General features: G+C 39.6%; 2 protein-coding genes across 3 annotated transcripts in view; both read left to right on the plus strand.

The window, feature by feature from the left end:
- Window positions 1–9,487, plus strand: part of HBS1L (HBS1 like translational GTPase) — a 58,955-nt gene extending 49,468 nt beyond the window's left edge. The window contains exons 13-18 of one of the 2 annotated variants that reach the window (XM_036379878.2): window positions 2,173–2,277; window positions 4,277–4,367; window positions 5,982–6,090; window positions 6,700–6,800; window positions 7,709–7,853; window positions 8,824–9,487. In XM_036379878.2, the coding sequence (XP_036235771.1) occupies window positions 2,173–2,277; window positions 4,277–4,367; window positions 5,982–6,090; window positions 6,700–6,800; window positions 7,709–7,853; window positions 8,824–8,835 (563 nt within the window). In that variant the 3' untranslated portion in view covers window positions 8,836–9,487. The other variant, XM_054514256.1, reaches the window with a different exon arrangement.
- A 1,347-nt stretch (window positions 9,488–10,834) lies between these two features.
- Window positions 10,835–23,593, plus strand: ALDH8A1 (aldehyde dehydrogenase 8 family member A1). Its single transcript, XM_036381277.1, has 7 exons — window positions 10,835–12,067; window positions 16,113–16,260; window positions 16,668–16,823; window positions 18,560–18,709; window positions 19,303–19,559; window positions 20,397–20,558; window positions 21,960–23,593. The coding sequence occupies exons 1-7, from the start codon at window positions 11,930–11,932 to the stop codon at window positions 22,410–22,412; spliced, it is 1,464 nt and encodes a 487-aa protein (XP_036237170.1). The 5' UTR covers window positions 10,835–11,929; the 3' UTR covers window positions 22,413–23,593.
- The last annotated feature ends 856 nt before the right edge of the window (window positions 23,594–24,449 follow it).

The raw sequence follows: 24,449 nt of genomic DNA on the forward strand, positions 1-24,449 counted from the left end.
GAAGAGTTGCATGGGAAATTACCCCAGTGTGATATCACTGGTTTTGTCATCTATGCCATCTCTGTGTTTATTTTTTCCTCTTCAATTTCATGAGCTGTGGGAGAGTGTGTTAGGATTATTGATTGAGATCTTTCAAAATAATATATCACAGCTTTTCAGCTTCAATAGTTATTTTTGGATTGAGAAAAGTTTTGCAAAATGAGCAGTTTTCACTACATCTATTTTGCTAAAGTATGCAAAAAATGTGACTGGAAGGAGCACAATTTACATATATAGGGTTTATCACTAAATGTGGCCTTTTAGGTGTTTTTTAGACTATTTTTTCTTATGTTGTGATCTCAAAACTTAATCAGCTTTGATGTCACCAGAGGAAGTAGCTGCAGATACAAGTACATGAAGCAGCAGTTGTTCTCAGCTCAGTTCCATACCAGTGCATGCCCAGGAGGAGCTGTCCATAGAAGTGTGTAAAAAGTGAGAGTGCTGAGTGTACTCCTACATAGTTTGGAAAACCCCTTTCTCTATTAAGGCTGCTCACATATCATTCACCTGACTCAGCCAGCTTTTAGCTGTTATCCTCCACAGTCCTCCTAATATTCATTCTCTCCAGGCTAACTATTTCTTGATCTGAGAGATCCCTGAGTGAATAAATCCCTTTGGTGCTGCATCAGTCTCCACTTACCATATTATAATTCTGTCTAGGGTATAACTGATCTGACCCTAGAAATGCCTTGTCCATCAACCAAATCCTGAGTACAAAGAGCATGTCCTGGCAGAACCCAATACCATGATGCACAGAAATTGGGCCATTTTTATGCCCTGATTCTGTCTCCCACTGTCCATTTTGCACTTGCACTGATTTCAGGGGGAACTGAAGGAACTTGACACTTTTCAGGAAGCAATCAGCATGGGAGTTGGTGAAGCTTCAAAGACCAGATTGGTTTACCAAGGCAAACCTGGTGATGATGTGAACAAAAGATAAATGGTTCTCAATTGTGCTTGGAAGTGGCTGAGAACCTGGAATCAGGTCATGTTTCTGGTTGTCAAAAGTGCTTGCAAAGCCAGCTTCAGGTTGTTTTGTGTACTGTACTGAGGTGGTGTCTGTAACGTGACTTGGGTATTCTTTTTCTAGCCAATATCAGCTTTGACAGTTTTCTGTTTGACATTTGATGTCATCTGTTAGTCGTCTGTGTTTCATCTCATTTGCTGGAATGAATAGAGGAAAACCAGCATGCAGGCATACTGGTAATATTTTTCCAGATAGAAAGATGGAAGCATTCACTAAACAGAAGCATCAACTTGTTCTTTTAAATTCAGCTCTAAGTTCAGCTTTTAATTTAATGTGAGACACAAAATACTAAGATGCTTGCTTATATCACAGAATTCTGATGTTCAGCAAAAGATTATTTGTTGTTTGTGTGGATACTTAAAATGTCATTGTAGAATCAGTTCAGAGTTGTTTTTTAAATGCACCTGCAAACACATGCTAAGAAGATGAGGCGTTTGTTAAGGTGTATGTGCATAAATGTCCATGTGTAGCATATCTTTGGAAAGTAACTGGCATATCATTCAAATGATGAACAGGCTCTTAGGACATTGAAGATGAAAACTTTGCAGATCTTTTATTCAGAAATACTTAATCATCTCCAGTTATAATAGTTTCTCATATTAAATAGTACTGAATCATTCTTTCACTTTTCCAGGAGTAAAAGTAATATGCAGACAGAGTATGTAGGATTCTGACTCAGTTAAACAGTAAAATGGCATAGGAATTTGCACCTGTATGCATGAAAATTATTATGAGAGGTCTGTCATATTCCTTTTATCTGTAATTATAGTCAGAAAGTGCTGAATTAAATAATATTGCTAGAAATTAAGGGACTTAGTCTAATACTGAAAAAACTAAAATATATTTCTTTATGTACCTACATTTGCTTAAAGACAAATATTTCTTCCTTAGTTCTGAAAAACATAAGATCTAGAGGTTTTGAATTTAATGTTTCATTTTCATTATGATGCACAGCTGGCTAACTTGCAAGTACTGAACACTGCTGAGAAGGGAAAAAAATCTGCATTATATTAAAAACTTGTCTATGCATTGGTGAAGGACTAATTTCTGATGGGAAACTGACTGTATTATGAAGTTATTTGAAATTGTTACTGTGTTTATTACAGACCAAGGTTCAGGATTTTGTGTGACTGGTAAAATAGAAGCAGGCTATATTCAGGTTGGAGAACGACTTCTGGCAATGCCTCCCAATGAAACTTGCACTGCAAAAGGTACAGTCTTCAGAAGCGTGTTTACTTTCAGGTCAATACTGGGCTAGAAACAGTTACTGAAATGGTAACAGACTGTCAAACTGATACTAACTGTCAAACATAAATTGTGAAAGCATAAAACGAATTTCTTTAGATGTGACTGTGTCTGTATAAATATGTCTGTGAAGAGTATGTGAAATCTTGCATGTTTTTTTTTACTGAGGGAAGTCAGATAATCCAAATGTTATAGCCTTGTGGCTTTTGACATGGTTTTATGAGGAGCCTGTAAAAGCATTTGAGTTCCAGCAATGTCTATAAAGATATTCAGTACAGGAATCATTAGTATTCAGCTTTACTGTGGAGTGTTTCTTCTGTTAGGAAGTGTGAGGATGTTGAATAACCTTTAGAAATTAATCTTATGAATTGGTTGTGAAAAAGCTTGAGAATAAAGTCATCGCTCCTGTTTGATGTTGTAAGATTTGTCACTGATCCTTTCATAGTATCAAATTTTCAGGATATAGTTGTCTTGAACAACTAGAAAATAGAAGAAAATTGGATTTAAATTTCAATGTATTTGATTTCTGGAAAGAAATAGCTAGACATTAAGTGCTTAGCTGTTTCCTGATTAAGCTTGCTGTCTTTGTACTGCAGAGTTGGTTTGGCTTCATATGCAAATAGAAAGATAAAATTATGATTTTCCTACATTGGCCAGTGAATAAAAAATTGAGTCCTTGAGATGAATAGGTTTATGTATCTAAGTATTTAGCCTGAATACAGCAATGTGTTGGTTTAATTGTCTGTCAAACCCAGCTTGTTCAGTGCTAATTTGGGAAGCTCTTCAGTCTATCAACTTACACAGTTCTATGCACATTATTCACGTGCACAGGAATGTTACTATAATGTGGATGAATTTGGGTAGCAGACCACTGTAGTCACTCCTCTGTGAGGGGAGTGGAGGAAGTACCATGGAAACAGATGTATTTTGTCTGAGTATCTCCTGCAGCATGATTCTATGGTTTTTCTTTTGTACTGCCTCTCCTATGACTGAAATGCAAATGAAGGTTGGGCATATAAGTTCATTAAGCATTTACTATTTATGTTCAATGTAAAGAAGTAATAATTTAATTTAGCATACAGTATTTACTTAAGGCAATGTGCACATAGGATTCAAGTTGTGCATTTCAAGAGGCTGAATTTCTTTCATTCTGTGGTGATGACAGATACATCAATAATTATCAGCACTGCTTAAAAAATGGTACTTAACATGATTACAGTTGAATCATGGCATGTTTTTGGCAAGTGGTTTTGGGAACAAATCTGCAAGTCAAGAGGTACAATCTGCAGCAAAATAGAACTAGATCCTATAAATATATGCAGTATTTCTAAAAATCCAGTTTTTTTTCTTTCTCTCTTGGTGCCCACCAGAAACCTCAGGATGTTCAGTCAGAGCTAATTAGTCTTGCCCTCACCCATCAGGCAGGTGGTCTTTTAAAGAAATTAAAATACACAAAAACCAGAATTAAATTGCTTGTAAAGGTGCTTTCTAGCAGACACGATGTCGCGAACGGAAGGCTTCAGGTTACACTTTTTTATGAAAGAGTCAGCAAACCCACTCAAGGTAAATGAAAGTTGACACAGTACCATTAAAGTATATGAAAGATGCGGTCTAGGGTGTGCGTGTGCCTCAAAGGATGGGTGGGGCAGATATGGAGATATTAGTAGTGCAGCATTTTCAGGATTGCGTCATCTGCGCTGCTGACAAGGCCCAGGTCCTCTCCTCTGGCTCGAATAAGACCATGTTATGGTGCAGGGTGTGGTGAGAGAGAATAGTGAATCCTCACCAAGGGGAAGGAAAGGCTTCCTCAGGCTTCTCAGTTAAAAAGCTTTTACTCTCAACCCATTCATACTGAAAATTGATGAGTAATGGTTGATGAAGCACAAATGGCCCAAACAGAGCTGTTTGTTTGTAGCTCAGAGCCTAGGTACTTCACTGTGAGGTTCTGTTCTTACTCATTTCCAGGAATCACACTGCACGATGAACCAGTTGATTGGGCTGCAGCAGGAGATCACGTTAGTCTCACTTTGACCGGCATGGATATCATCAAAATCAAGTGAGCAAAGCTGGGTTTCAGTCTAAGTAACGGTTTGTTTTTAATGAAAAGCTGTATAACTATTACACTGGGCTATATTACAGCAGTTTACTTGAAGAATGATGTGGCTACCAGGATATTTAAAACCAAAGTGATGCATATCACCTGGCTTGCATGTACAAACGTTGGAAACATCTGCTGCACGTGCAACGGCAGCCTCAGAAGAATACTGTCAGTTTTCATCCTTTGCCCTAGTGCTGACACCAGTAACCTTCTGAGCCCTTTTCTTTTAGACTACCCCTTGGACATTTTAATTGCCAGATAAATTCAACCTGTGTTGCTAAATAAACCAGAAAATTTTTAAAGAACTTCTCAAATTATCAGTCATTCTAACAGGACACATGCAAACAACTGTCATTTGTACTAATAAGTAAATCTGTACTAGTGGAATTGAGGGAACCTGCTTATTCAACACATTTAGCTACTTGTAAGGTTTATTTTCCTAAATGTTTTGCTAAGGGGTGGTCTAATAGTGTGGTGCAGCAAATCTCTTTGTGTCTTCTCCAGTCTGTAGGATTCATGCTAAGCACTAGCCTCAAGCTTAAGTGTCAGTTGTTGTTCAGGCCAGATAATTGGATCCACAATTTGTTCATCTTTTTTACATTTCAGTTGGACTTCAGACAGCAAACTTTCAAGCTACTCTTGGAAAATCTCCTTGCATTTATAGTTTTTCAAATCTATCCTCTGATTTAAGGGAAAAGTACAGGTATTCTGTGTTGCCATTTCATAGTGGGGTGGGATTCTCAGTGGTGAAAGGTTGAGGGAAGTCTTGTTCTAGTTGTTGAATGAAGTCTTGAGTCAATTTGTTACGCTGATGTCTTCATCTTTTGGAGATATGTTAGAGTTGTAAAAAAAAAGCTATGAATTTTCGAGTCCTCTTGATATTTATGAAATTTGATGTATATGTTTAATCATGCTGTTTTTTCTCTTCTGTTGTGTTTTCCTGTGTGGGATTAATTTTCCTTTCATTTCAGATGGCTAAAAATAGGCCCTGTGAGAAAGCTGTGTCTAGGCTACTTACCAACTTGTAACAAGCAGCAGCTTTCTTGTGACTCCAAGTAGAATTTTTTGGAAATGAGTGTTGCTGAAAGCTCAGGTTTTGAATCCTGATCATGATGTCCCCTTATTATCCAGAAAATACTTGAGCCACAGGCAGCAGTACTGCAATTTTGGGCACCCTGCAGTACTTTATGCTGTTGAACGGAAACCCTGAATCTCTGAATGAAAGTCTAATTCTTAAAAATATCTACGCACAGGAAACAATGACATTTTCAGAAACTGATTAGCACTGGAGGTAATTGTTCACTGAACTAGACAGAGCCCTTCATGCATACACACAAAGTAAGGTAGACATCGTCTAGGAACGCATTTTGTTGTAGCTTTCGATACAGTGTTCCTGGAGGTCCACACACCTACACTCCCCCCCACCACCCTGCTTGTATTAAAGTGGTTCTGCTTTTCCTTTGCTTGTCTTAATCACTGCCCTGGAAAAGGACAATTATTTAACACTTCTATGTCAAGAGATATCTGTTTGTTTGATTTTTTTGTTTGTTTGTTTTTTGTTCTCTCTTCTAGTGTGGGCTGTGTATTTTGTGATCCCAAGGAGCCCATTAAAGTTTGCACTCGGTTCAGAGCTCGGGTTCTCATCTTCAATATTGAGGTTCCAATCACTAAAGGATTTCCTGTAAGTCTCTGTGAAAACTGTGTTCATGGCAGGTTGTTCAGGGCTTTTCCTCTCTCTGTTTGACCTCCTGAATACGAGACACAGTCAGAATCCAGAAGTGGTTCTGTCTCTCCAGAGGAAACAGATTATTCTGTAATTTGACATGGATAGAAGGGGCTACTGTGGCTGTTTATGCATATTCTTACTGGCTTTAATACATAGCTGAGCCATTTCAGAGAATGTGAGTTCCACCACAGCTAGACTTTAGAAGCTCACATCTTGTGGAAATACAATGATGCACTTAAGTGTAAGATAGCTTTTAAGATACTTTTTTAAAGAATAAAATACCAGTTCATGCTACAGAACTGCACTGAGGTGGCAAAAGCAAAACACTAAAGGATGAAAAATACATTTATGATGACATAAAATATGGCCTTTGTGTCATATCGATTGTGATCACAAAGTTTAGGAGCTAGGAACAGTTACTGGATGTGAGGCACACACTCCTGTGAGAGAAGTTTTATTTCTTTAAAAAAAGACAGTCTTAAAGCAAGCTGCTGTTTTCAACTCTTAACACCTAGGATTACTGATTATTGTAGGATGTTTAATAACTGCAAAAAATGTTTTCAGGTGCTTTTACACTATCAAACAGTAAGTGAACCTGCTACTATTACAAGACTGTTGAGTGTCCTGCACAAAAGTACTGGTGAAGTGACAAAGAAAAAACCTAAGTAAGTCTTATGAATAGTTAATAATTACTCAAGAAATGGGTTGATGTTTAATACACAGTATATCAAACAGGTTCTACTATGAATCAATTGTATGTTATAAGAATATGCTTTTATTGTTTTAGTTGGTTTCATGTTTGGATTTCAATGTGCTCTGTAAACTGAAAAACCTCCTGCCCTCTTGATAACTGCAGGGCACCTGAGAAGTACAGTGATTTAGGCCTAAGGTCACTTGCATAATTGGAAATGAATCCTAGATCAGCAGGCTTAACTTAAAGGAATTTTTTTTCTCCCTCTCTCTCTCTTTTTTTTAACAGTATTTCTTCTTTTACTGTTAAAGCATGGGATCCTTTTATAATTCTGCAGATGGCTAACTACCTAAAACATGTTTGACTAGACAATGTGTCACTGCAAAAGAAATTTAGGCAATCTTCCCATACAACTACAGTAACAGGCCTCTAGTTATTTAAAATAAGATTTAAAAATAATATAGAAATGCTTTTTGAGACATACAACATTTTCCGAATAATCCTTTTCCAGAAATTTTATGGCTGAAACTGTTGCAAACTTCTACAAAGTAATGAATAAGCTCTTTAGCTGTGGGATTGAAACAAGATTTGATTTCCACTTGACATGAAAAAACAGGTGTTAATGGGATAATTAGCTTCAAAACAATTTGTTAAGTGCTGTGGTGAGTGCCAAGAGGTTTTTGAAGAAAACTAGTTGCCTTATTAAAATGTATACTCCAGGCAAATGAGTTTTCAGTCTCATGGCTTGGGTTATAATTGAAATCAAGTTTGATAATTGTACTCTGGGCTTTCTAAAATTATTTTTCCTATTTATTCATTGTTCTTTTCTTCATTTATCTGTGCATACATTTCTAATAGAGTTTTCTGCTTTTTTACCTGCAGGTTCTTGGCTAAGGGCCAGAATGCTCTAATAGAACTACAGACTCAAAGACCTGTTGCTCTAGAGTTGTACAAAGATTTTAAAGAGCTGGGGAGGTTTATGTTACGCTACAGTGGTTCCACTATTGCTGCAGGAGTTGTTACAGAGGTATGGCATTTTTGTAATAGACTTTCTGTACTGCAGAGGAATGGTGTTATGGTTAAGACCTGTTTACACCCTCTAGCCCGAAGAGTAAATTTTTTTCTGCTAAAAAAGAGACAATGCTTCGGCAAGATATGAGGAAACCTTGTCATGATTCTGTCTAATTTATTAGAAGTAAAATTTATTGTCTTTAGAATTTCCCCTCTTTTTCCTTGAGTTGAAATACATCAGTCTTTTTGACATCTGCCTGTATGAATATTCTGGAAGCAGTTTTTAAATAAGAAGTGTTGGCCATTTTAACTGTGTCTTTAACTTGGATCCATTGTCTTTTTCTGTTAAAATTAAAGACAATTATACATTTGATTCTTACTGATGCCAAAAAACATCTTCTGATCCTGTGCGAGAGGAAGCAAAGACTGTAGGGCTAAACATTAATGTTTTATCTTCTACTAAAAGCAAAAAATGTGAATGTCCTTCTATCTGTCTCTTTAAAAAAATCTTGCACATTAACCAAGTTCTGGTACTGAGAACTTAAGGCTGAGTCATTTAATGTCAAAACTTAGAATTAGAGCATGAGCTTTTCTGGTTTCTCCATGTATGCATAGGAATGATGTGCTAGGTCAGTCAGAGGCCTTATGGATGTATAATGCTCCTAAAAATCTGTCTGGTCTTAAATAAGATCAGAAATAGGATGGATTGAACTCATTTTTTCATTAAATTTAAGTTGAGGCGAGTGGTATTTAGATCTGCAATGTTTAGAGCTAGATCAATGTTTGTAGAATTGGGACTAAATAACCTCTTTGATATGTTATTTGGGAATTGCTATTTTAGTACTTTTCTTCTTGTTCCGAGAATTTAAGTGGAAAAGGAATTATTTCTTTCCACAACTGTATAATACTGAAAAACACTGAGATCATTTTACACTTAGTACTTAATTTTTCACCATAGGGTTTTTTCCGCTTGCTTATGTTTTTAGATTAAAGAATGACAGTGGTGACAGAATTTCCACCGTCCAAGCAAAACTCAATCAGATACTCAAACTTCTGTGAAAGAATCCAGTTATTTCAGTTGAAGGAACAAGTGCAATTAACTGGGGAGAAGATGGTGGTGACAAAAGTCAAATTGTGTGAGACATCTGGGGATCCCTTCATCAGTCTCTCCTGCTGCAGAACAAGATGCCAACTGACAAGGAACTGCAAGTGTTGCACTTCTTGATCTCAAGAATCTTATGAGTTTCTCCATGTGGAACTTAGCCCTTAGAGAAGTTGATGGAAAAATATTAGAAAGCTGAATTAGAGAAAAAGATGATGAATTATCATGAAACAAACTTCTTACTTCCAGACATAAATTGTTTACATATTTTCTTTGATTGCTTTTTTGCTGCACATTAATTCAGTAAAGTAACTTTATTGGTCTAAAATATTTTTAGGTTTGAGTTGAATGCATATTCAGGGGAAAAAAACCTATTTACCTTGTTTTCAAGAGAATGGCATGTAATATTATCATGGGATTGTTTTCCCTGTCCCAAAATTTATTTAAGAAAAAAGAAATTTTCTTTTGCTGTGTAGTGGAAGCTGTGCCAACTTTGGCTAGTTTTATTTTTTAAACAGTGAGAATAATAAAATAAATTTGTCTGAGCATTTTTGTCTCCCTAATTTTTTGTTATTTAAACACTCCTAAATTGTGTTAAATCATTCTTTACTTACCATAACTGAGAAGTTTCAGAGTAAACTTATGAGTTAAAATGCGAAACTGGCATCCAATTTGGCTTTCTGAAGAAATAATTTCAGTTTTTCTCATGTTACTCAGTGCAGCCACTGAGCATACACATCTCTTTCATCCAGACTTAGTGCTCTTTTGAACAAAGGCTGACAGTTTAATCTTGTGGTGTCTGCTAAAGCCAAATTGTGCTGACTTATGCCTATAGCTCCTTCCTGCTTTTCAGTAATGGGGCTGATGAAACCTTCTAGCTGAAAGGAGGGTCCTTCTGTCACCTCCAGCTCAGAACAGACACACTTTACTACAACTTGCAAGTTATGTTGGTAGGAATTTTGAGAAGACCTCAGGTATTTCAGGACCTATATGTGAGTGCAGAGTGGAGACAATTCACTTTGCCCAGAGTTAGTAGTGGGAGGCAGGAGATGAAGCACTCCCTCCAGAGCATTGGTCTAAGGGGTTAACTGAAGTAAACCTCTGTCCAGAGTAGTAAAGAACACAAAAATGCTATAGCTGTTATTTAGTTCACAGTCCTGTATGGTCTGTACCTACTCTTCCCACATGATTTTTTTTGGTAGGTAACTTTTTTTGTACTTAGGTGCTTTAGCCCCAGTTCAGCAGCTACCTGCACTTGACCACATTGATGGATTGTACTGTTGACTGCATGGATATTTGTAGAGTATCAGTAATTCTTTATATGGGAATTACTTTTGTAAAAGCTTATGAATCTGAAATACCTGGAAAATGTTACTGCCAACTTTATGAATTACCACTATTTGTTATGTCTTTTTATAGACCAAAAATTGCACTTAAATATTTACCAGTTTCAACATGCCACTGTGAAGGTTTGGGTGCCCTTGTTGGATTTCAGAGATTTGTACTGCCAAGCTGCTGCACTGAACCAGTTCCACTTGAGCTTGCCTTCAAACATTGAAATGTTTAGGTTGCACTGAAGTCGGGGGGCAGTTACAGTCTTCAGTTCTAAGACTTGCATAAATTCCTTACTGTTTATGGACAAGGAAGTGTAATACAGGGTGAACCTCTGATAACTCTTCTCACACATGTTTGCATTAAATTTTGAGGTTCACTTTTCTGTGATGACTGAAAAGCTACTGCATGCTTTCCCAGTTTGCATCTTGGGAGAAGTAGAGGTATTACATAATCCAGTTTCAACGTGACTGCACTACCTTTCAACACCGACTTGAACTCTGCCCAGAAGTGCCACTTGGTTGAAGCATAAATGATCTGTTGTTGTGCAATAGAATCATATCACCTTTCTTCAGTCAAAATATGATTGCATGTTGATCCATGTGAAACTTGATGGCTTGCCAGTTGTCTAGGATGCAAAACCTTCCTAAACTCCTGACTGAGATATTCACAATCTCCTGGTGAGACCATACTGCTCTCTGGGTGTAGTGTTTTGAATATCTGTGGAGAACAAGGAGGCTGGCAGGCAATCTTAATCTTAAAACAATTTGATAATCCTCAGCATTTTCTTGCAGAAAATGTCTTTTACACAGCTCTTACTGGGCAGTTTAGGTTCTTGGGAAGTTAATTATAAAAAAATGGAAAAACTAATTTTATGTAAAAGGCTTCTCTGTAGTAAGGTGGCTTCCACTGGAATACCTATGGAAGGGAAAGCATGACAGCCAGTGTCTTGTTTTTCTTGGGAGAAAAAACCTGATGAATTTCTGACAACATATAAGAGTGTACCAGGTAGGATTGTGCTTCTCAACTGTTTGAATTGAGGGGTCACTCAGCTGTTTGTATTGTTTGATGTTTGGCAATATCGGTGAAAAAGAGTTTCTTAGTGCTTAAAGTCTTTTGGTTTGAAAGGTGCATTGGTTTTGGGGATACAAAGAAAAGTATTGATAGAACAGTGAACATGAGCTGCAGACATGCTGGTCTGAAGTGTCTTTTGTCTGCTGACACGTAGAAGCAGGTTCCTGGCCAGATGTTTGAGTGTTGAATTATTTTGTTTAGTTGTTGCAAAATAATGTCTTCAAACTGTAACTTCAAAAACTGTAACAGGTAGAAATTCCCTGTCAAACCATCCTTTTTCTCTTTTTTTTTCAGTCCTTCACTCCCTACAGACAAGAGAAAAGCTGGTTGCCAGCAACTATGCTGTTCTTCCCTCCTTGCTTCAACTCCTAGAATAGAACCAAGTGTCACAGTAATACTAATTTTTTCCCCTTTGCTCTTTCCTGCTGTTGTTGCCAGGGTGTGTTCCCACTTGTAAACAAGTGGTGCAGGGAACATGGAGAGATGGGGGAGGAGTTCGGACTCACTGTGCAAATACATACAGACACACTAATCTAAATTGATGCCTCGTTGAAAAAAGTCACAGGAGAAGCAAGCAGCCAACAATGGCTCACTCAAAGGCTCTCTTAGTACTGGAAAACTTCATAGGTGGCAAATTTGTTCCTTGTTCCTCCTACATAGACTCCTATAATCCGTCCACCGGAGATGTCTATTGCAGAGTTCCAGACAGTGGCAAAGAAGAGGTGAGTACTATCCACATGGACAAAAAAGGGAAAGATGTTAAATGCATGTAACAATAACCTTTTGAGAGAGAGAGGCTGGAGGTGAGAGAACAGAAAAATGATGACTTCAATGCTTAAACAAGTAAATTCTTGATTATATTGTAGTATTGCATAATCCACTGCTGTGGCAGCAAATGCTGTCATTTTTTTTACATTTTGCTATTAGAAAGTTATGGTCTGGATTCTAAGCTGGTGTGAATCAACAAAGCTTCAGTAACTTGAATGGAGCTCCTTCAGCTCACATGTTGGGAGATGCCTTGTGCATAAGTTCACAATAACACCCAGACAGACTGTAAATATAAACAATCTGTGAGAACAGTGTTTATTGATCTCTTCTGTAAATAAATTTAGAGGTACCATATGCAACTCTGTTCTCCCTTAGTGTCTTGATGATTTGCAGTTTTCATTTTAAAGGATTTTTGGCTTGCTGTCTCTTCTCTGAAAATGGTAAAAAGCTTTCAGACCTCTCTGGTTTTGATATTAGCAGTTGGTTATTCAGTACCTGTGATGAGTGTTTGTCCTTATAACATACCATAACATACCCTGTCCTCTGCATCCATAGGGTTTCCAGGTCTTGTGCTCTCTACTGGGGGGAATGTTTCCTGGAACATTGTACTGTGTGGATGGGGTGTATGGATCAGGTGTGGATGGGCAATGATGTTCATCCGGGGAGCTGCAGTTTCATTGATGCTGCTTTATAAGGGCCTATAAGTCTGTGTCCAAAATATTGTTTCAGACTTACTGAAGAGGAAAGTGACTGCACAAGCTTGGATAGCACAGAGGGCTTGTCTACTATATTGTCAAATATGGACAGCATTTTGAAAATGTTTTTTAAAACAGACTACTGCAGTGTGTAGCTGTTCCCCTTGCTTGCATTTCAGCCTTATTGACAGCTTCTCTCAGCAGAAACCTTTGCACTGTAGTTTCAACTGGGTAAATATTTGTTAGATGCTGATGACCAAGGGTTAAAGAGTAACAGGTTGAGTTTGTTGGAATATATCTGTGTAAGTTCATTCCATTCCTAATTATGCCTGAAAAGTTTGCTCTTCGATGTGCAGGTGCAAGTCTTCCTGTCCATTCATTTGCAAAATCATTAAAACCAGAGAGATCTGAGAATGCCAGAGGCTGCTGGTCACTCTAGAGATATAGTTCAAGCATCCTAAGAGCAATGCTTTTCTCTTTCAGCTTTCTGAGTAAGTGTTTGTGTGTAGCAATGGGAACCCAGTTTAAAGACCTGTAAATTTGGTGAGTGCTTTAGTCCTGCCTTTAGACAGCTGTACAAGAAGGTTGTGCTCTGCAGAGCTGGCATCCGCTGGGGACTGGGGATGGAATATGCTGAAGAAAATGCAATCACTTGATCTTATCTAGAGATACCAAATAAGCATCTAGACCAGAGTTCAGCAAAGGACTCAGGGTGCTGGTTTCTAGCAAGGCTCAATGTCCAGTTGCATATTATCTTGGTAAATTTTTCTGGGAAGTTAGGTGAAACAAGGAGAGACAGTGAGTTTGTTGCTGACCCTGGAGTTTAACACCAGGTCAGTTGCTGTGGCCATTTTAGCCACTTTCTGCCAAAAACATTGAATGTATTTTTTTTTTCTAGGGGTTTGTTTGTTCCCCAGCTAGATACCTTAAATTCTACATAGCAGTACCACAGCAAGACTAGCAGGTGCCCTGTATATACAAAAGACAGGCTGATGAAGACTAATTAGTGCTGGCAAATATCTACTTTAAAAGCCACTTCTCTTTAAAGAACCTGGCTCCTACACATCATCCCTTGCAAAAGCAAGCATCTTGTCCTGAGGGCAGTTCAGCATGGGGTATTTTGATAGCAACCTTTTATGATGGGTATGGATTGTGTGTTGTTTCTCTGTGGCTGTCTCGTGCAGAAGAGGAAAGCAGAAGGAAGTGTTTCAGACACAGGAGTTCATAGTTGAATTCTTATGTGTGCTTTCTTTGTGGCTTTACTTTCTTTGCTGGTTTTTGCTAGTCAAACTAAGTAATTGTTTAACCTTTGTATGCTTAATTCTTCTCTACAAATCTCCTTTTTCCTCTTATATTTTCTTAGATGAATCTACTGCCACTTAATTCCTTCCTTTGCTAGTTTTCTCTTCTGCTGTTTGTGAAAAAGCAGTATTTTTGTCCTTCTTCTAAACCCACTGAAGGGTTAAAAATGCAGACAGTATTGACTATCTCCTCTCCTGGCAGCACCTGGTGGCAAAGGCCATAGAGGAGAGGACAGATGAGCAGCACAGGATGGGAGGGTGGAAAAACAAGTTAATTAGTGAAGGTGCTATGGTTTCACAGAGGGTGAACGTTTTCAGGCTAGCATGGCATCTGCACTGGACTCACTCAGGAAGCTGCAGTTCCCCTTTCCCAGGCCTGGTTTGGTCCTGCTTCAGCTGTTCAGTGGCTGACAGCCTGCTGCCATGGGCACTTGAGCAGGAGGTTGTTGAACTACAGTTGAAAGAGAAGAGTTTGGGTTTCCGAGCTTGGCCAGTGATACATGCAACTCTGCACATTGGTTTAATTTCCCACCTTGCCCCCCTGCACTGGTGGTGTTCTGGCTTTCAAACTCTGGATGTTATTTTTACAGGGCCCATAAATTCTGATGTGTGTTGCAGGGGGAAGGAAAAGGGGTAGATAGAGTTTATTTTTTTGCTTGCTTGAAATTTTGTGCCCTCGTTAGTAAAAAGTCTTCGGAGTATCTGTAAATTATTTTGTGATGGTTTTTATAAGACTTGTCACAATCTGAAGGAACAAATTCAGAACTCATTTTTGTGGAATTGGTGGAAGGGAGCCTTCACTGACTTCATGGGAACTAGCAATATGGCAACATTCAGAGAGGTGATAATGGTCTGATCAATATTACATCAGCATCCTCCTAGTTTTTGATTTTGGCAGATTTCCAAAACTGAAGAAATTGTATGAGCAAAATTTTAGGAACAAAGCTTTGACTAAACCACCACTTTGATGCATATATTAGATTTTGGGAGTATGGCATAAGTGTTACACAGGAAGCAAAAGCTGGGAAATTGGGCAATTAATTAAAGTATGGAAAGATATTGATGACCATCTTTAGTTAGTGTGAAACTGATAAACATGCAGAAGGAACTGCTTATAAATCAACAGATGAATGATGCAGGTAACTTCCATTCAAGAGTCCAGTGGAAATGACTGATGGGACAGAAAGCCTTCTGCTGAATTTTAATCCTTTGAAGATGGGTCTGCTTCAGAAAAGTGCTGGTAATCTACCACTGCTCAGAAATGTCAGGCGGAAGGACTGTGCAGCTGTCATGTACATCTCAAGCAAAATACTGATAGGAGTGGTGTGTATCTGTATAAATGCATGTAATGATTCTTACCTCTAGGCTTTGTTAGGTGTCTGGTAAGAGAACTGACTAAACTCCCAGCGTTGAAAAAGGAACTTTATTTTTTTCTGTGAGGGCATTAATGACTTTCTGGCTGTGAACAGGTAAGATAAAATTTTCCTCTGAGTGTCCATTCCTTAAATATATTCTTAGTCCTTACTTGAACCAAATGGTGGAAATCAAGAGCTAGGAGAGCATCCAGCATTTCATCATTGCCTGTTGTGTTGCAAGGCTTGTGCATGTTTAGACTGAAGCTGCATTTGCTCTGGGGAGATTCTTGCTCTTTCCTCCATGAGAAAAAAGTTTCTTTTTGTTTTGGCCAGTGGCACCTGCTGGTGCCAGTTGACCATTCCAGTATTTCTTCTAGGCCTGGAGGGTGGCCCACAGTTCCTGTGATTTGGAGAAAAACAAGAATTCCAGTGGAAGTTTCTTTTCTAGATATTCTGTTTCAGTGACACTTCTTGAGTTATGAGGTAGTGTCTTGCAAACAATGGAGAAGCTCTAAGGAATTGTCATCTCCCCAGCAATGTGGTCTGGATTATTAGTCTCTGAAATATGAATTTATCTGCTGAATTTATCTGTTTAATATTTTCTTAAGCCTTTCATTAGCATTCACGATCACTCTTTTTCTTTTTTAGGTGGAAGCTGCTGTCAAAGCTGCTAAAGATGCCTTCCCAATTTGGTCCTCAAAAAGTCCATTGGAAAGATCTCAGATCCTGAACAAATTGGCAGACCTGATTGAACATGACCTGGAAGCATTTGCACAAGCAGAGTCAAAGGATCAGGGTAAGAACTGGAACTGTTGATCTCAAATAAGTGTGCCTTGCTGAATATTGAAATGGAGGATTTGGATGAAATTTTTTTTATAGTATGAACTGTTGGAGCAAATTGGAGTAGATGTGCATGAACCTTTAGGAGGTTTTGGATTTGGGATTCCTGGGTGATCCTTGCTTTTTGGAATTACCGACTTTGACTTCAGTTGTCAGATATTTGGAATTACTAGAGGGGAGCTGTTGTCATTGACTATGTTTGTACTCTGCTGGTGGTTACTCGGACACAGGACAAAAGACATTCCCCAAAAGACACACAAATCAACTTTGAGAGACTATAAAGCAATTTATAGTTAACTTTAAAAAGTTAACTTTAAAAAGTTTCTGTCCATGATGACAGTAGCATGTTTGTTTTTGTTTCAGGAAAAACGATTACATTTGCCAGAACAGTGGACATCCCTCGGGCTGTGCACAACTTCCGATTCTTCGCCTCTTCCATCCTTCATCACGTCACAGAGTGCACTGAAATGCCAGCCATGGGCTGTGTGCACTACACCTCGAGGGCGCCTGTGGGAGTTGGTATGATGATCCTCACATGCTGAAAAGCTTGGCAGAATGTCTGCCTCCGTAGGGGCTCAGCAAAGAGATTTTTGAAAGCATTTATTATCTCTGAATCATGTGCTAAACATGGGCTTGTCTGCTAAAGCATCAGCAACTCTATGTAAAATCAGTTACGTGACTTCATGGCAAAAAAAACGAAAAAAAGACTGCATACCTAAAAAGCTTCATCTATTGCTCTCACCTTCATGGTCTCTCTTGTGTTTTGTTCATGTGTGTCTGTGGGTGAGCATTACAGCTGTGGGTCAGTGCGACGTGCAGAGCACCGAGCTCCTGCTCTAGCGGGGAGAGTGGGATCCCCCTCTCCTTGGGGAAAGCTGTAGTAGTCTGTGACCTGAGTGCACTTGGGTGAAGAAACTACTCTAGCTGGGGAATTGCTGAACTCAGCCACTAGTTGCTGCTGTTTCTTCAGGAAATTAAGTGGTTGACTTAGCTGAAAAGTAACAGTGTTGTAATGATTTCATTATTAGTTTATGTTATACATAGTAGTATAAATAACATCTAACATTAAATATATGTGAGTTCTCCACATTTACACTTGAAGTACTTAAAATGTAAAATTGGCTAATTTAGAGGACCCTGTTAAATCTTTTCTTGAGCAGTGGATGACGTGACTTTTTCTGGTAAAATTATTCTCTTAAGGAAAAGTCCTTCACTCAATCTACTCCATCAAACAGAAAGAAATCCCATGACTTTTGTAAGGAGGCACATGTGACAATTACAGATTTTTTTTCATAATTTCTTATTAATATGTAAAGTGAAAATATTCCTAAAGGCAATTACTGAAAATAATTCTGGTCATTCAGCAATTCATGGGAACAACAGTTTATATAGTGATAAATGTTGGCACTCATAAATTAGACTAAAAGTTCTCTGGAAAATGTGTACTGTATGTTATACAGAGTTTGGCTAATATTAAAATTGAAAAATAAAAAACAGCTTTAAAGAGCAAGAGACAGCAGGAATATGATCTGAGCTGGCACATTCAGCTTGGAGAAGAGAAAGGTCTTGGGAGACCTGCAAGACAGCTTAATAGAGAGGGACTTTTTACAAGGACATGTAGTGATAGGACAAGGGGCTTCAAACTGAACGAGTGTAGGTTTAGATGTTAGGACAAAATTCTTTACTGTGAGGGTGATGAGGTACTGGTACAGGTTGCCTGAAGAAATGGACAATGGCCCAACCTGGCAGTGTTCAAGGCCAGGTTGGATGGGGCTTTGGGCAACATGGTCTAGTGAAAGATGTCTCTGGGGGGTTGGAACCAGATCATCTTTAAGGACCCTCTCAAGCCAAACCATTCTATAATTACTTTCATTGCTCTTTGCTAACACAAAGTATTGCCTATTACTGCACCTACAGACAAGTTGTTGCAAATTATTGTTATGGCTAACCTTGCATTAATGTTCCTGCAAAACACTAAAAAACTTCCTGAGAATATAAGATTCTGCCCTGAAGATGCAGCAAAACTTATTCAGAGAGTTCAGCTGATCACTTTTAGAATCATTTGCACAGGTCTTTTAAGAAATTATCTCCCTGTCAGAAATGCTGCAAATTTATTGTACATACTGTTTGGAAATAAAAGCTATGGCCAAATTCCCTTCATAGATCTGAACTGGTGTATATCATTCTTGAGGTCACAGAAATGAGTTTTGTATCCCAGCAGACTGACCTCCTGTCTTTGTGGTTTTGTTTCGTAGCTGGTTTAATCAGTCCTTGGAATTTGCCACTGTATTTGTTGACTTGGAAAATAGCTCCTGCCATTGCATGTGGAAATACTGTGGTTGCCAAGCCAAGTGAGATGACATCTGTCACAGCCTGGATGATGTGCAAACTCCTGGAGAAAGCAGGTAAGTCCTGTAGCATGCTAAGGAACAGGAATAGATTGGAAGTGCTTGTCTGTGCACCAGGTTTTATTTTTAGTTGCAGAAATCAGAAGGTGTTTAAAGGCTCTGGGAAAGACTGCTGTAGCTGAATGTTGCACTGAGAACAAAAGGCTTTTTCTGTCCTCATACTATCCTGTCTCCCCAGTCCAGCTGTTGCTCATTTTTTTCCACTATCTTCTGATGGAAAGTTTTGCCCCTCCTGCACTCCATTTACAGATGCCTTAAGTCTGTGGTGCAAGCAAAGGAGCCATGAGAGAATAAAGGAGTGAGAATCAGCTCTTGGTGAGCTCTTCACTTATCAGTGTCACTCTGTGACAGCTGTATTTGGTGCACTATTAGTTAAAATTGGGAGAACAATTGCTTGTTCCCTGAATGACTGTACACTGCAGCTCTGGTGATCCACGTCAGACAAGCTTGATTAGTGGGCCTGCTTTTATCGTTTAACCCATGACCCATAGAGCTGTCTGACATTGTGCATTTCAGCTACTACTGAAGTTAAGGGTTAGTGCTTTTGTACCCTCAAGCGTACAATGACCGTGTGCCTTTGTTCCCATCAGGGGTGCCTCCTGGAGTGGTGAATGTCGTGTTTGGGACAGGGGCCAGGGCAGGAGAGGCCCTGGTGTGCCACCCCGACGTGCCCCTGATCTCCTTCACGGGCAGCACGCAGACGGCCCAGCGGATCACCGAGAGAAGCGCTCCGCACTGCAAGCGGCTCTCGCTGGAGCTGGGAGGCAAAAACCCCGCCATCGTCTTCGACGATGCCGACTTGAGCCAGTGCATCCCCACCACTGTCAGGTCCAGCTTTGCCAACCAGGTACCTCCCACCCCTGTAACACACAAACCCCGTTGGCAGCAGGAGGGGGCGCGTGTCTGAGGGCTTGTGTGCATGCTGCACCTGCCTTTGGATCTGAATCTCAAATTGTCAAGGTCTGTTTCAAGATCATGTTGGAGAAAATCCTAAGTAGGAAAATATGAAAATGGTTTCATTATTCCACAAGGAGGGACGCAGAGTAATAAAAGGCTCTTCTTTGTGCTCTCCATCAGAAGATAACAAGGTGTTATTACTCCTCTCAAAGTACATACATTTCTTATCTCTCAGGGAAGCAGCTGCTTTAAGTTCCACTGTGTAAGAAAGCGGGAAGCTTGTTGTTTTGTTAGAATTAAATTAGGGGACTTCCCCCAAAATTTTACCAACATTATTCTTCCCTCATCACCACCCTCAGGAGAGAGCACCAAAGCCAGGAAATTGTATCTGGGCAAATGTTAGAAAAATAGCTTGGTATCAGAGACAGATTATCAGGAAATGGAGAGAGATCATTCAGAGTTGGAAATCATGTTACCTATAAAAAAATGTTGGAGAAGAAAACATGTAGTTTATAAAATTAAATTTACTTACGGTAGTGATTGCATGATACCGATTCAGTTTTGCCTTTTCCTTCTCCTTTTTTTTTAATCTGGAAAAAAAATCCCATTTTGCAGTGCTGGTTAATGTAGTTTGCACTCCTGAGGATGCAGGGACACAAGTGAATTGGCTGGTAATTCCTAATACATAGAAATTATGTAATTCCTAATACATAGGAATTATGTCAATAGTACAATGTAATATGAACCAATATTGTTGATTTCTAGTTTGTTTCTTTCTTTTTGATAGGGTGAGATCTGTCTCTGCACCTCCAGGATCTTTGTTCAGAGGGGAATATACAGTGAGTTTTTGAAGAGGTTTGTGGCAGAGGCCAAGAAGTGGAAGACTGGGAATCCCTCAGATCCTACAATCGATGTGGGAGCACTAATAAGTAAAGAGCATCTAGAAAAGGTGATGCTACATGGAGTTTATGTGATTTCATCTCATCTTTTAGAGGGCTAAAAGGTAGTTTTAGAACTATGTGGGAAAGGATCTTGTCATCTCCAAGATCAGCTCTGAGGGATGATAACTCAAAGCCATTATAAGGTATCTTTTTAATGAGGTTTCTGTTGCCTGTGGCTTGGGTTCATGTGATTACTCTGAAAAAAAATCAGACTCTCTGGGGAAAATAATTTAAAGTGGCAAAAGAATATTTCCTCCTGTTTAAATGAGATCATTATAATGTCTTCTAACTCCTGAATTTATATTCACAAATCTTAGAGTTCAACAACATTTTCTTGGATTTTAATACTGCATTTGCTAAGATCGCTAATTTACCTAATAAGTTAGTTGACAAGGTAAAAGTTTTATTTTTTATATTACTTCTGGCAAATTCTGGCTTGTACAGAACAGTTTCCTAGAACTGTTTGCAGTAATTTGTAATGGTCTGTGTGTGGACAGCAGCTGAGATGGTGCACAGACAGAGTCTGCTTTAGTGGCTTATATGAAATGAAAGGTGTCAGAGTTCAGGGAGAGTAGATGCTTATATCCCAGAACTCTCTGACGCAAGAAGCAGACCAAAAAACCACAGAGTGAGAGAAAGCCAGACCTTTGATATGCTTCCCTGATGCCTCAGAAGGTTCTCCAGGTTCTCTTGTTCTGAAGAAGAGTGGTAGCAACACCCACTTCCTGAGGTCTTTGTAGCACCACAGAGAACTTCCAAGTTTCACCTACGAAAGTGCCTAAAAGAAGAAAAAGATAAGGAAGTCCTGTGGTATCTCTGTGGTCTTTCTGTAAGGAGAGAAGCCAGGCAATGATTGCAGAACAGCAGAAGCAGATCAACAGTACAAGAACATGTGTTCAAGGGAGCAAGCTTATGGTAGCAGCAGCCACAGAAACATCTTTAATCATTTATTGATGAGATTTTCTGTAGCATTCATGGCTTCATCATCCAGTGGCATGTAAACATTCAAAAGCCCTGCCTTGAAGTAGGAAAATACCACTGATTCCTTGGAGTAAATGAGTGAACCATGGCATGGGGTACATGGCAAACTGCTCCTGGGAGAAGGGAGAGAGGCTCTGGAACCACTTGTATTTTCTCCAAGGGTCCTGCCCTTTTGATACTTAGTGGGAAGGGCCAGCAGTGTTGTCTACTAGGTTAGTAAGTGTTAGGAAAGAGCAAACAATTGCTTTTTTCAGCAAGAAATACGCAGCTTTGCACGCAAAGAAGCACAACACCAAAATTTAGGGAATGCTGCCCTCTGTTGTAAGAGGGCAGCATGTTCCAGCTTGAGTTGTTCAGGGCTCCTGCTGATGTGTGAACCCTTGGAATTTGGTGTCCTTTAGCAGTGATGTTTTTCTGCTCTTCCCCAGGTAAGGACCTATGTGAAGAAAGCCCAGGCTGAAGGAGCCAGAGTGCTCTGCGGAGAGGGAGTGGATCCTTTGGCCCTCCCACCTGGCAACCAGAAAGGCTATTTCATGTTGCCCACAGTTATTGCTGAAGTCAAGGATGAATCTTGTTGCATGCAAGAAGAGATCTTTGGTCCTGTGACATGTGTGGTAGCATTTGATACAGAAGAGGAGGTGATCAGAAGAGCCAACAGTGTGAAGTACGGCTTGGCAGCCACGGTGTGGTCCAGCAACGTGGGGCGCGTTCACAGGGTGGCACACAGGCTGCAGTCTGGACTGGTGTGGACCAACTGCTGGCTTGTGAGAGACCTGAACTTGCCATTTGGTGGGATGAAAGCCTCAGGCATAGGCAGGGAGGGAGCAAAGGATTCCTACGAGTTCTTCACTGAGGTCAAAACCATCACGATAAAGCACTGACATATGTCAACAGAAGTATTTTAGAGTGAAATAAATGACAGAAATTTCAGTTACCAAAAATGGCTCCTTAGAATACAGGCTGCTGTTATGGCTATTCCTTTCTTAACTTTGGTCAATATCAATGACAGCTGAAAATGATCATCCCAAATGCTCATGTTAGTCAGTTTTTCATGTTGAATGAGAAGGTCAGTGTGGACTCCACAATCAACCCATCCCAAGCCAGATGACTTGCCTGTCTTACGGATCCTAAATCTTTTTGATATTTTTGATATTCCTGCCTCAAAAATCTGTCCCTTTAAGACAAAGTCAAGAAAGAGTATATGACAGTCACTCTGGTTTGTGAATTACCTTGAGGGACAAAGTAGCAAGCACATGGTAAGACTGATGTTGTAAAGGGGAATTAGCTCATTTTCACTCTAAACAGTGTGGTCCACACATCCACCCATGTTGCATTTCAGTGATATCAGACAAGGATTGATACTACACTACACTGAAAGCCTGAGGAACTACCTTTAACCAAGTGGCTTTAAACCGTGGGGTCATGGCATTCTCTTGATATTCATGGAAACAATAAATGTTTTAATTATAACTTTCTTTTTGGTAGGTAGCTGAATCATCCTAATACCTGCTCTCTGTTTTGAAATTAAAGCCTTTTGTCACTTCAAGACCTCAGTGATGGTGGTTTTTACATCCTAGCACAAAAATATTGGCTGCATCACAAACAGCATCACTCTTCATTAAGAGAACCCAGAATTTACTCCTGAGACAATGAACTGTTGGAAATGTTTATCACCAAAATATAAAACCACTTCCAACTCTTCCCCATTTGTTTACAGATAATTTTTAATCAGGTATCTCACAAACTTGTTTGCTTTCAACAAAAAGAGAGACTTGGATACACCTCCACATCTCTGGATGCCATCTGGTTGCAGGGCAGCCCTAGCAGCCAGGTTGGAATTGTGGGCATTTGATGGATTTGGTACCAGAACCCCCAGCTGAAGGCATGTTAAGAGAATATGTAAAAATTATAGGCTTATTGAATTGATGTATTCTGAAGAAGCATAAGCATTTTATTTTGAAAATGCCTAGGTCTATTCATGACCATGTGGTGGCAGCAGAACACCTGCTTTGGTGTTTTTAATCACTCAGCTGGGAGGGGAATAAACAGCTATATCAGTGCATGTTTCATTCTGCTGATTTCTTTTCTATTTACACGTCCTGTTGGAAGAGCACAAAACCAAAAGCTGTGGAACACTTCATTAGTTGGGGGGTGATGAGGGCACATGGGGAGCAGACATTTTCAGCAACAGCAGATGGGATATTGCACAATTAGTAGAAATGGATGAATACCTTCCCCCATCTGGATCTGGTCTAGGTTCAGGTTTAATGAGATGAATTTGCTTTCAGGGGTTGATTTTATCTTTGCATTAAATGTGATGGGAGATTTCCAGATGTTTTTCACATGCTGCAGACAAAGGTCTGTGTGTCATCTATGTGATTCTGGCCCAAGACATCTGAGGTGGAGTAGTGGGTGGGGTGGGGACAGAGCTCTGCAGGACCCCCAGATGTGGGGTATGGAGGTGGCCCTCTGTCCAGCATGGCTGTGAAGATTTCTCAGAGGTGAACTTCTGGGAAGCCCCATTCCATTATCCCTGTGTCCAGAACCTCAGAGAGGTAAGGGAAGTCTGCTGGTGCTAATGATGCTGCTGACTTTTGGGTAGGAGGGAGAGCTTATGTGAAGATACAAAATATTGTCCCTTTCTGTATTTTCCATCTCTAATGGGTGGACTCCTTCCTTCTACAGTTAATGTGCAGTTCAAGTACCTTGCTCATTCTGCTATTTCTTGCCCTTTTAGATTACTATACATTTGCACATGTACAGATGTGAGAGTGTTACCCAGTGGGGACATTTCCTGCCAGTAGTAATGGGTAATTGTTGCCTTTCCCATGCCTACCTCCAGCCTCAGGTCCTAGCCCCAAAGGGAGCTGCTGGTGCTTGTGGCAGTGAAGTAGGTGCCATGGGACAGGCTGTGAGCA

Source organism: Molothrus ater, chromosome 3 (assembly GCF_012460135.2).
Source record: "Molothrus ater isolate BHLD 08-10-18 breed brown headed cowbird chromosome 3, BPBGC_Mater_1.1, whole genome shotgun sequence".
NCBI lineage: Eukaryota > Metazoa > Chordata > Aves > Passeriformes > Icteridae > Molothrus > Molothrus ater.

Bases quoted from the DNA above. Each gene is read 5' to 3' on its own strand.
- ALDH8A1 (XM_036381277.1), top strand. From the start codon at position 11,930: ATGGCTCACTCAAAGGCTCTCTTAGTACTGGAAAACTTCATAGGTGGC. The intron at 12,068-16,112 runs GTGAGTACTATC...TTTCTTTTTTAG, and splicing joins CAGACAGTGGCAAAGAAGAG to GTGGAAGCTGCTGTCAAAGC. The intron at 18,710-19,302 runs GTAAGTCCTGTA...TGTTCCCATCAG, and splicing joins CAAACTCCTGGAGAAAGCAG to GGGTGCCTCCTGGAGTGGTG.